Source organism: Culex quinquefasciatus, chromosome 2, assembly GCF_015732765.1.
Source record: "Culex quinquefasciatus strain JHB chromosome 2, VPISU_Cqui_1.0_pri_paternal, whole genome shotgun sequence".
NCBI lineage: Eukaryota > Metazoa > Arthropoda > Insecta > Diptera > Culicidae > Culex > Culex quinquefasciatus.
Window position 1 is genome coordinate 14,254,021 of NC_051862.1, and position 12,904 is coordinate 14,266,924.

Below are 12,904 nucleotides of genomic sequence, written 5' to 3' on the forward strand. Positions count from 1 at the left end.
TTATGTATTTTTTTCTAATTTGCCAAAATCACCCGAATTTTGATTTTTATTTTGTTTTGTTTTTTTTTTTTTTCATTTTAAACTTTAAAAATTCCTTGATTTTTCAAAGGACTGTCGAGAGCGGGAGGTATGAAATTATACAACGAAAAAATCAAAGCATGTTTTTGAAGGGACTGAAAAATTAATTGACAGATGGAGCAATATTGATATCGCGAAAATCGCCAACCAGAGAGTTTGTATATGTATTTAAATTTGATTTTTGATTGAATTATTTGATTGAGTTTCAATTTTTAAATTTATTATAAAGTTAAAGAATTAAACAATCTTTAAATTTTAAAATTTATAAATATTTGTTTTTTTAATTTTATTAAATGAATTGTCGAATACTTAAATTTTTAATGTTTTAAATTAAAGAAACGAAGTTGACTTTATAGCTGTCGGCCACCATTGCTAGTACCAACAACTAGTGTCTTCCTTTTAATCTAAAAGGACTTCGCCGCCCTGGGCTCCTAAGTGTATGAAAGTATGGCATGGAGCGACGGCGCCGAATACCCATATTAACACAAAGAATTTTTAGAGCGCCCGCCGCGGGATTCGAACCGACGACCTCTGGATTGTGAGCCCAGTGCGCGGTCCGATTGATCCACATGGGTGGGACAATTACAAAAAAAATCAAATCATTCGCTCTCGATTGCGAGATTCCTACTCGAAACTAGGTGTCCAAAGGCTTGATTGTTGAGGCAATTGCAAACATCTTTTTACACCTTAGTTTCCATCCACCCCGGGATTTGAACTGACGACCTTTGGATTGTTAGTCCAACTGCCTACCAGCGACTCCACCGAGGCAGGACCCAGGGAGACGACTCCTACACCTGGACTGAGCTATCGACCTAACCCTTTAGGTTAGACCGGGGCCAACATTTACTTCCCCATCCGACGGAAGGCGTGGTCAGACAAATATCGTCTCGAAAAATGCCACCGAGACCGTCTGGGATCGAACCCAAGCCGACTGGGTGAGAGGTAACCACGCTTGCCCCTACACCACGGTCCCGGGTGGGACAATTACAAAATTTCTAATTATTCTCTTAGATTTATTTAAGTTTTAGGTTTTGGAATTTTAAAAATTAATAGTAGTTTATGCAACAAGTTGCAAAAAGAGGATTTTTTCAACACGAGTCGTACATTTATCCAACGAGGTTCACCGAGTTTAAATCAAAAAAATGTTGAAAAGTGTTACTTTTCGAAACAAGTGCTGAAAAGTTCAACTTTTCAGCACCCATTTAAGTGCTGAAAAGTAGAACTTTTCAGCATTTATTTTGAAAAGTGTTGATATTCGATTCTGTTATTTTTGGTACAGAAAAGTAGGCTATTTCGTCGTTACAGAATGACAGGAAAAGTAAGTAGTTTCACGACGGAATTGCCAAAAGGCTATTTTAGCTACCAAAGCTAAGAGCTACCAAATTTAAGAGAATTTTCTCAGCTTTTTGAAAGCATTCTTTTCAGATAAAACGAAAATAGATCACCCGAAAAAGGTTCAAAATGTTATCTAAGTAATCTTCGAGTTAAGAATTTTACATCTTAAAAATTTTAGGATTTTGTAACTTCACAATTTTAGACTTAAAGAATTTTAGAACTTTTTAATTAGGGAAATTTAAAACTTCAGAATTTTTAAATGTTTGGCTATTAGAATATTTGAATTTGAGTATATTACAGTAGAGGGATCTTAGAATCTTAAAATTGTAGAATTTAAAAAAAAATATTTTTAAATTTTAGACTGTTGGAAACTTAGAATTTTCACTTTCACTTTTAGGAATTTGAGAATTTTTGAATTTTATAATTTAAGAATTTTAGAATTTTCTAGAATATTTAAATATCAGAAATTTTGAGTTTTCTAATTTTAGACTTAAGGCTTTAAGAATTTTTTGGATTCCAGGATTCAAGAATTTAAGAATCTTAGAGTTGAGTATTGTATAGTATTAATTTTTCAGTATACTTTTTCAATTTTAGTGGTTTCAATTGAAAAATAAAAAAAAGGTTTACTTCAGTTTTTGAAAACTGAAATTTTCTAATTTTTTTTAAATAGTTTTTGCTTTTTTCAAGATCAAGATTGACATTGGAACTGAAATTTGTATGACCCAATCTCACCCCAGTCCAAGTCCTTTACCCAATGTCACCCCTGATGACGGTATGGAATTTTGGATTTTGAAATATAGGATTTAATATTATTTTTTCATAGCACTTTTTTTTATGGACAGCTGTGGTATAAATACTTGTTTGGAAAAACTAAAAATGAAAAATGGCTCACTGGACATAAGAAATCGATAGACAGAGTTTCATCTAAATCGAGATAAAAAATCGCAAATTTTTTTTACAAAAAGCTGATCGAGAAATAGATCTTAAAAGAGAATTGCTGGTTATATGCTTTCAAATGACTATTTTAAATTAACGTGTAAAAATTGGCGCGCATTTTGTATGACTACTACAGACTTTTTCGTCATCCACGCACAGACATTTCACCCGCAAAGTTGACCGCACTGTTCCGCACACGCGCGTTTTGTTTTTGTTTACAAAATTCAAATCCGGTGGAAAAATCTCCGGAGCCGGTTCAGGATGACCCTCTCGAAAAACGCCGAAAAGAAGCTGGCCAAAAAGATCAAACGGTGCCAGCTGATGGTCGCCGCCGAAACGGGACTGGAGTTTACCGGGGAGATTTCGACTGAGGTTTGTTTTGAGAAAAAAAAAAAAAACATTTTTTTCAGGGATTTCACAATCTTATCATTTTAGAACGTGGTCATCTGCAACGCCGGCCTGTCCACGGGGCTGCAGCAGGAGGTTCTGCTGGAGCAGGTATTGAGTTACGGCGTTTCGCCGGAGGATGTCGTTCTTCCGGCGGGGAAGTCGTACTGCTATCTTCGCTTCCGGACGGTGCAGGACGCGCGGGAGGTTTGTACGCAGATGAACGGACTTGCTCCGCTGGGACAGGACGGGAGTGTCCTGTTGATGGCGTTTTGTAAGGAGTTTAAGGAAGGGTTGAGGGACGAGACGGATGTTGAGAGAGTTCCGCCGGGGTTGATTTTGGTGGAAGACTTTGTGGACGAGGGGATGGAGAGGGCGCTTTTGGGGTTGGTAGATTGGGAGGAGGAGGACGAAAGTAATGGGAGTTTGAAACATCGAAAGGTTAAGCACTTTGGTTATGAATTTTTGTATGGAAGTAACAACGTCGATAAGAATAATCCTTTGGACAGAAAGATCCCGGAAATTTGCAACGAACTGTGGGAGAAATTAAAACGACTTTACCCTGAATTAAGTTGGCACGTTCCGGAGCAGTTAACGGTCAATCGGTACGAACCCGGACAGGGAATTCCTCCCCACGTGGACACACACAGCGCCTTTGAAGATCCAATTATTTCTCTATCGCTTGGAAGTTCCGTAGCGATGGACTTCCGGGACGCAAAGGGAACCCACCTCAGTGTGGACCTCCCGCAGCGATCGCTGCTGATCATGTCCGGCGAGAGCCGGTACGGCTGGACGCACGGTATTACTCCTCGAAAGATGGACACCGTCAGGTTGAACAACAGTTTGACTGTTCGCAAGCGAGAACTCCGCGTTTCCTTCACCTTCCGGAAGCTTCACGACGGACCATGTCGCTGCCAGTTCCCGACCCTCTGCGACATGTTTCAATCGGAGTCCCAAGATCGAGCTGACCGGCTAAAAGAAAAAGCCGCCGAATTAGAGCTGGAAAACGTTCACAAAGTGTACGACGAAATCGCGAAGCATTTCAGCGAAACTCGTCACTCGCCGTGGCCTCGCGTAGAATCGTTCATCAAATCGCTTCCCGCCGGTTCCGTTCTCCTTGATGTCGGCTGTGGCAACGGCAAGTACCTCGGCCTCCGCCCGGACATCATCCCCATCGGCTGTGATCGCAGTGCGGAACTCCTCAAACTCTGCCTAGAACGTGGCCACAAAGTGGCCCAATGCGATTGTCTCGCCCTCCCCTTCCCAACCGCCTCCGCCGACGCCTGCGTCAGCATCGCCGTCGTGCACCACCTAGCCACAGAGGAACGCCGCCGGCAGGCCCTCTCCGAGATGGCGCGAGTGCTGCGCCCTGGCGGACGCTCCCTCGTCTACGTTTGGGCCAAGAACCAGGAAGCGAACGCGAAAAAGTCCAGCTATCTGAGGCAGAACAAGCACAACAATCGACCGGAGAAGGAGGATCGGGTGAAGGTGGCGGAACATTACGACGGATTGCTGCCGGTGCACACCAACAGGACACAGTTTCAGCACCAGGATCTGCTGGTGCCGTGGAAGTTGCGCGATGTGGAGCGGAACGAGCGGGAGACGAAGGTGACTTTTTTGCGGTACTACCACGTGTTTGAGGAGGGGGAGCTGGCGAAGATTTGCGAGAGTATCGACGGCGTGACGGTGGTGGAGAGTTACTACGACCAGGGCAACTGGTGCGTTGAGTTTAGGAAGGAATGAAGGTTTTTGTTGAGCGATTAAGAAGCGTGTCGTCATTGCATCCGAAACGTCCCTTAACGAAAGGTGAGTAAAATCATTTTTATCATTTCATGGAAATTTCAAGGATCGAGAGCAAACACTTTATTATATACCTATTTATTCTTCAATCAACTATAAGTTTTTGTCACTAAATTTCACCGTGATATCAATAAAACATCTTGTTTCAAGCTCTGCTTTGTTTAGTCACGTAAGATTGCAAAATAATTTAAAAAAAGGCTCTTGGCAAAAAAATCATCTACCGATACTACCGATACAGTAACAAGGCTGAAACAAATCGTGCTTGCCATTTCATTAGGGCACATAACTTTTTTAACCAAGAGTGTGTCCCTTTCACACCTTATGTAAACTGTCATTTGAGTGAAAGGGATACAGTATTGTTTACAAAAGTTATGTGACCTTTTGAAATGTTAGGCTCCAAATGTCCCAATTCGCTCCATGTGTCTCGATTCACTTCATATGACGGTAATTTGGATTTACTTTATTGAATGTGACTAAAAATTATAAACGTTTAAATAATTTTGTATTCGATAATATTGAAAACCCAGCATAGCCTCTTAAGACCGAATCTCAAAACGAAAATCTTATGTAGATTTATTTTAATTAGAATGAAGTAAACCAACGGGAAAAGCCATTCCAATATTTAAATTCTTGGCAGACAAATGTAAAAATAACAATTCTGAAACACAAATATTTAAAAATCCGGATTGTAAAAAAATCTTTTAAAAATTAAACAAATTGAAAACATCAAAAATTCCGAAATTCTGAGGTTTAAAAAATCTAAAATTTAGAAATACGAAAATTATTGAATTCAAAATTATGATTTTTTTTTGTTTCGGGGGTTTTATTGTTTTATTACAGTTCGTACTCGACTATCTATCCCTTGAACTTAGTTTTGTTTTTTTTTTCTAAAAATTTAACTAACCTAATTAGACCGTTGCAAATATTTTTCAAAGATTATGTCGCCCCCCCTTTCAAAGTTGGCCTGAATAATCAGGGGGCAAACAAAATATTATTTCGAAAAACTTCAAAATTTTAATGAAAATTAAAGTTTCATCAACTGAAAACCAGTTAAAATGCATTTTCTCGCGTTTATCAGATTCAGCATGTTTGAACTCCTTTTTAAACATTTTAAATTTTCATAAAATACCAATGTACAGGTCCCACGAAAAGTTCCGTCAATACCTTGTATTTTCAAAACTAATGATTGGAAAGCAACTGTACGCCTTATATGACTTTAAAAATGATTCAAAGTTAACAAGTTTTCTGCAATCAAAAGCGCCAAAAAATGGGAGCATTTAAGGTTTAATATTTTTTAATTTATCACTTTTGATTTTTTAAATATTATAATTTGAGAATTTAGAAAGTTTTACAACTTTTAATGTTTCAATTTTGGATTTTAACATTTAGGATTTCTTGGAGTTTAATTTTTTTCAGCAAAAATAAAAAATACAAAAAAAAAAACAAAGACTTATCAAACATACAAATACATTTTTTTAATTACAAAAAGTGCATAACATTTCTATAAATTCAATCAATGCAAAAAAAGTCACGTTAATAAAATAAACAACAACAACAATCAATACAATAAAAATTTGAACGCGAAAAACATTTTTAAAAAACAGAGAATAATAAATCGTCAAACTTTAAAAAAAAACTTTTCTTTTTTCTTAAGAAAAAAAATAAAATTCTTAAAAAGTAAAAAAAAAATCTTGTTGGATTTTGGAATAAACAAATAAAAAAAAAAACAAAAGTTTAAAACAAATATCCGCAGATTATAAAAAAAAAAACAAAGAACTTTTTTAAGACCCTTTTTTTAATTTCTAAAACTAAAAAAACAAGTTTAAAAAATCTTCACAAAAAAAAACAAATATAAAAATTAAAAAATTCTATCAATCCAACTAAAACATAATAAAAAATCAAATAAAAAAATAACAATTAAAAAAATAAATAACTCAAAAAAGGAACAAGAATAAAAATCTCTACAAAATTAAGGAAAAAAGTAAAAACTCTTGAAGAGTAAAAAACAAAATCCACAAAATAAAAAAAGAAAAATAAACAAAAACTAAAAACAAAATTCCACAAAATATATTGAAAAAAAAATTAAGAAAGACCCAAAGAACTTTTTTTAATCATTTTTTTTTTTTTAATTTCAAATTTGAAGTCTAAAAACAAAAAAACTAAATTAAAGAATAATCTTAGTAAAAATGAATCGAAAAATATACAGAAGAGAAAAAAGTGAATAGAAAAAAACCTATTTTTTTTTAAAAGGTCCTATAAACATTTTTTTTCAATTTTTGCTTTTTGGGTGTTTTTGAATAGGGACCATCCATAAACCACGTGGACTCCTTAGGGGGTTTGGCGATTGTCGGGGGTTGGAGATAGGCGAGTTTTGTCAAGGTGAATCGATAGAGCGTCGAAAATCAATGCAGTGTGATTTTTTGGCGATTTTTCCGATTAATATTAATGCTGTATCGTCTTATTTACGAAGATGAAAATGACGTTCAGCCTTAAAGTAAAACCTATACCTTTCTTTAGTAAAAAAAAGATTTTATTTGTATGGAAATTGTCCACAACTAGGGGGGGAAGAGGGGGGGGGGTGAGATTTCGAAAAAGGGTTTGTGGTTTGTGGATGGTCCCATACCCCTGACTCAAGGCGGTTCTAAAAACACTCATAAAGCAAAAATTGAAAAAGTGGTTTATAGGAAATTTTCAAAAAAAAAAACTCTACATTTGTTCAATCAATCCAAAAAATCTTAAATCCCAAAAAAAATTAAAAAAAAAGCCAAAAAAAATGTAAAAATTCAAATTGAAATTAGGAAAAAGTCAAAAACATAAACAAAAATAGAAATTAGGAAAAACAATTAAAAATTCTTGAAATGTGAAAAAAAATCCGCGAAATATTAAAATCAATAATAATAAATTGAAAATAAACAAAAACTAAAGACAAAAATCAACAAAATATTTAAAAAAAAATCTAGTAGGACCCAAATATTTTTTTAATCCTTTTTTTAATTTTTAAATTTTTTACAAACAAATAACAAACAATTAACAAAAAATAAACAAAAATAAAAATCCCAGAAATTTTTGTTTTTGAAATGAAACAAAAAAAAAACAAATTCTACAGATTATAAAAATTAATAACTAGAGTTTTATTTGATAAGGTCCTATAAGCTATTGTGTTTCATATGTTTATGGGACCTAATAAAAAAAAGTCTTGATAAGAAATTATTATGAAAATCCAATGTGCTGCACCACAAAAACTTTTTTGTTAAAAACACGTAATTTATTTTTTGTACTCTTTATTTTATTAATTTTTCCTGGATAGAACAAGAGATCACACGGGCATTGATTTATTCAACACAAATAAAAAAAAACTAAAATAATTAAACTTAAAAAACAAAACTTTAACGTAAAAACTAGAATTTCAAAAAATTACAAACACTATAAATAAAAAACTAAAAATAATTCTGCCTTTGCATTTTTTTACATGTGTGTCAAAGTTATTCGAGAACTGTGCACTGAATACAGAACATCAAAATATTCACGGGATCTCATGGAAAGTACCAAACGCGTTCCGCGAAATCGTGAAATTTCACCAACCCTATTAATAACTATAAATCTTCAAACCTCATCATCAATCGTCTTTACAACGCTGTAGAAACCCACCAACTCCTCATATTCGTAATGCTCCAGCAAATCAATCAGCTGCGGCAGCTTCGTCTTCACGTTGACACCCTTGAACTTGAACTTATCGATGTACAGATCCGTCAGAATGCCGTAGATGCGGTTCAGGATCGTTGGTTGCTTCTTAAACTCCGCCTCGATCTGGCGCTGGTTCTTCAGCAGATCCTGGTACTCTTGCGAGAGCGTTCCAAACTCGTCGTCGTTGCGAATGTCCAGATCGATCAGCGCCTGCAATATCTGGTAGTCCTTGGTCAGTTTGTTGTAGTGCACGATCTTGGGTTCGATCAGCTTGATGAGGCCGGGGATGGTTTGCTCGTTGATGTCTGAAACGATCGAAAATGAACAACAATTCTCTGTAGGTGAGGTCTTCAGGCCTTACTCGTGACGATCTCCAGCTTGATGCGCTTCTTGGTCGCCTCTTTGGTAATAAAATCTTTAAGTATCGAAATGGTGGACACGTTATCGCTGCGAAAGTCGGCCTCGCCCTTGCCGTACTCGCAGATCAGCACCGTGCCGATGAACACGTGCCGGAACACCTGCCGGATCTTGTCGTTGCCGTAGATCTTTTCCGGCAGCTCCGGGATGCTGTTGATCATCCAGTTGTGCATCTCGGCCTGGCTGAAGGCCCCTTTGAGAATTAGGACGTTCATCGGCCTGGACAGCTCGTCGTCCGGTAGGTTGTGAACGATCGCGTGCAGGGACAGCGGTTTGATCGAGTAGCGCTTCAGCTGGCAACATTTGGGCTGCAGGTTTGGCGTTATGTACACCTGAAGGGTTCCATTTTGACCCTCGACGGTGCGAAACTTAAGATCGACGCGGTTTGTGTTGGATTGGCAGCGATAGCTGGCTAGCAGGCTGTTGCCACTCTGAAAAGATCGGGTTTGAAAAAGGGCGATGTTTATTTTATACCTGAAGTTACATACCATTTTATCGCACTCGCTGAAGCTTACCACCGCAGAGTTCTTCTCGACGTCGATCAGGTTGATCGGGGCATCGCACTGCAGGAGAACGTGCTCGATCGGGGTTGGGATCTCCACGGTGAGCATGTACGTTGCGTCTTCCTGGCAGAGTAGCATCGAGTCGTTGACCGGTAGCATCGGGATCGCCGACAACCCCGTCGAGAGGGCTTGCGTCGACTGCTGGTAGCGTTCGCGTTCCCTGGTGATCGCTTGTTCCAGCTCGTAGATCTCAGCACGCAGTTTGTGAAGCTTCGAGGACGCGTCCGGAGCCATGCTGACCGAACCACGTTTGTTCGAGTCGCTCAGACTCTTGCTGATGCATTGGGTTGTCAACCCGAACACCCGACCAGAGTACGTACAAACCGCGATCTCCGAGTATCCATTAGCTCCAATGCAACCACCCTGTACGCTCGACACACTTTCCGTAAAGTTCTCCCTGTAGATCTGCGTACATTCCATCTCAAACTGGTACTCGTCCGAGTTCATCGTAAACACCTGCAGCGTTCCATCGCGTCTACCCACGATCAGCTCGTCCTTCCCATCCCCGGACAGGTCGAACGTCTCCAGACACGTGACGGCACTCAGGTTCTCCGCATCTTCGACCAAAGTCTCCCGTTTGACTTCGCTGGACGCCACATTGATGTGGAACAGCACAACCTTCCCGTCCGCGAACCCACACAGGATTCTATCGCCGAGACCCTTCGGAACGTGCAGCACCGTCGGAACGCTGTCCAGCTCGAGCGTTTGCCGGACTCGCGAGTGCTCCAAGATCCGCAAAACTCGTCCCGAACACGCCAGCACCGTTATCAGCCGACTCGTCTGCAAATGAACTCATTATCAATCTCTACGTCATCGACCCCCCCATACCTACATTATTAGGACACAACCCGGCCACGTCCACAATTGCATCGCCGCACAAATAAGACCCGTGCTCTTTGCAGTCCTTGTAATGGTTATAGACGTGGTTCCCACAAACCAACAGATCGCTTCCACTCACAAACATCGACCTAATGTTCTCCGTCAAGTTCGCCTCAAACGCCAAAAACATCTTCCCCTTCTTATTGAACCCCCGAACCTTATTCTCCGACGCCGTAAAGATCTTGTCCGCCACCGAACCAATTTGGCCGCCCAGCTTCACCGACGCGATCTTATCCGTGGGCAGCGTCTTGAAGTGCACCTGCAGTTCGTCCTTTTTCATCGAAAACACCTGCAGCACTCCGTCCTGGTCGCCTACCACGACCTTCTGCTGCTGGCGGGCACGGGACGACAGAACCGCGTCCCCGCCCGAAGTCACCGGCAGCAGCTGGAGGCAGTTGGCCGCCGTGAGGCCAACCGTCGTGTAGTCGACGCGGGTCAGCTCGAGTTCCATTTTTTCGGGGATTGTGTTTTCTGTTGGGGACGTTAACGGTTCCAAGGTAACCAGTCGAGGGGGACACTTGTGGATTGTGGCGCATGCGCCAGACACGTGGTTGCAATTTATCCGTTTTGCCTTCCTCACGTTACTGAGGAAAGGCTATAAAATCACTCGAAAAATGAACTTCTCAATTAGACCTCCTAGACCCACCTTCATGTATACCTATCGACTCAGAATCAAATTCTGAGCAAATGTCTGTGTGTGTGGTGGGATGTTGATCAAAAAATTGTCACTCGATTATCTCAACATTGGCTGAAACCGATTTTGTCCGTTTTTGCGTCATTCGATCCGTCTTGGGGTCCCATAAGTCGCTATCAAAAATTATGCAGCTTAGTTAAGCACTTTAAAAGTTATGCTTAAAAAATGATTTTAACAAAAGTCCGGAAGATTGTAAAAAGGGTGGTTTTTGTAAGAAAACCCGTCATGCTATACATTTTTAGAAAGGTATTTAAAAGACCTTTCCAACGCGTCTAAGACATTGAAGATCTGACAATTCTATCAAAAGTTATAAGCACTTAAGTGTTATTTATACGCTTTTTGGAGGCCGGATCTCAGATATGTTGATGAAAACGTTGTCCGGATCTCTCATGCAACCTTTCTAACGCGTCCAAAACATTGAAGATCTGACAACCCTATCAAAAGTTATAAGCACTTAAGTGTTATTTACGCACCTTTTGCATTTTGGATAGCACCCTTTAAATGTAAGGAAGGCGCCAACCACCTAAGGGTGGATTAAGTAACGTTTTTAAATTATTTTAGCATATAGCATGACATTGGTGTCTACCCGTAGTTGCTACTCCGTTATTGACCAGGACCTTCAAGTAATGCTCCATGGACCACAGATGAAATGTAGGAACCAATCATAACCACATGTTTCAAAGAACCCTATCATGCTGATAAATAATGGCGCCGGCCACGACCAGTGGTAAGATCACGGGGAAGTTAAATAATTAGGATATTTACATTTCGATGGCTATAAATCACTCGAAAAATGAACTTCTTTACTCGACCTCGTAGACCTACCTTCACGTATACCTATCGACTCAGAATCAAATTCTGAACAAATGTCTGTGCGGGTGTATGTCTGTAAGTCCGTGCACTGAAAAATATGCACTCGATTATCTCCGGATTGGCTGAACCGATTTGGACCGTTTTTCTCTCATTCGATCCGTCTTGGAGTCCCACAAGACCCTAGTTAATGTTATGAAGTATAGAAAAGTACTTCAAAAGTTATGCAAAAAAAAACGATTTTAGCTAAACTTCGGAATATTGTAAAAAGGGTGGTTTTTGTAAGAAAACTAGTCATGCTATATATTGTTAGAAGGGTAATAAGACCTTTCCAATACGTTCAAAAGATTGAAGATCTGACAACCTCATCAAAAGTTATGAGCACTTAAGTGTTATCTATACACATTTTCAAGGCCGGATCTCTAATATTTTGATGAAATATTTGTCATGATTTATTATGACCCATCGTTGGATAGGTAATCAAAAGACCTTTCCAATAAGTCCAAGATTGAAGATCTGACAACCCTATCAAAAGTTATAAGTACTTAAGTGTTTTTAATACATTTTTTAGGCCGGATCTCAGATATTTTGAAAATAAGTGTTATTTATACACTTTTTTGAGGCTGTGAAGTGTATTCACTTTATGAATGCGAGGAAGGCATCAACCACATAGGTGGATTAAGTTAGTTTTTTTTTAAATATGCATCAACAACAACAAATATAACAAATTTTGTAGAGTATTCAAAATTTACGCAAAACTACGTATTTTTTGAAAAAAATACATAGAATTTTGTAAATAGAATATTGGTATCAAACAATCGGATATTTTCAATAACATTCGAAAGCTATACAGTCCAGACTCGATTATCCGAAAGTCTCGGAAAAATTGCACTTCTGATAATCGGAACTTCGGATAAATGAATCACGAATTCTTTTTTTCGTTGTCTTTTTTTATTGTTGAGCATTAGTATGACTCATAAACTCCTTTACAGTTGCTTAGAATTTTTAAATTCAAGATGGCGGCTAAAACGACGGTGATGAAATATTGAAAAAAAAATGCATTTTGTAATTTAATAGGCAACCAACTATTCAAATTTGACTAAAATGGGAACACAGAATTCAAGTTTGATGATAATAGTAAGAAAATAAAAAAAATAAAACATGTTTTTGGTCATCATTAGATTATCCGAAGTCCCATATAAACCTGGGATATTAAAAAAAATATTTTAAATTTTGTTTTTTTTACATGGGTATCAAATGATTGAGAATTTGTCTTACTTTTTGATGATTATAATATTGTTTGGGAATTACTCGAAATTTT

General features: G+C 38.4%; 2 protein-coding genes across 2 annotated transcripts; one reads left to right on the plus strand and one right to left on the minus strand.

The window, feature by feature from the left end:
* The first annotated feature begins 2,550 nt into the window (after positions 1–2,550).
* On the plus strand, positions 2,551–4,704 carry LOC6032275 (alkylated DNA repair protein alkB homolog 8). Its single transcript, XM_038258384.1, has 2 exons — positions 2,551–2,721; positions 2,785–4,704. The coding sequence occupies exons 1-2, from the start codon at positions 2,611–2,613 to the stop codon at positions 4,477–4,479; spliced, it is 1,806 nt and encodes a 601-aa protein (XP_038114312.1). The 5' UTR covers positions 2,551–2,610; the 3' UTR covers positions 4,480–4,704.
* A 3,096-nt stretch (positions 4,705–7,800) lies between these two features.
* On the minus strand, positions 7,801–10,530 carry LOC119768048 (Bardet-Biedl syndrome 7 protein homolog). The gene is made up of 4 exons (XM_038258383.1): positions 10,033–10,530; positions 9,126–9,980; positions 8,582–9,068; positions 7,801–8,525 (listed from the first exon to the last, which is right to left on the minus strand). The coding sequence occupies exons 1-4, from the start codon at positions 10,528–10,530 to the stop codon at positions 8,140–8,142; spliced, it is 2,226 nt and encodes a 741-aa protein (XP_038114311.1). The 3' UTR covers positions 7,801–8,139.
* Between the last annotated feature and the right edge of the window lie 2,374 nt (positions 10,531–12,904).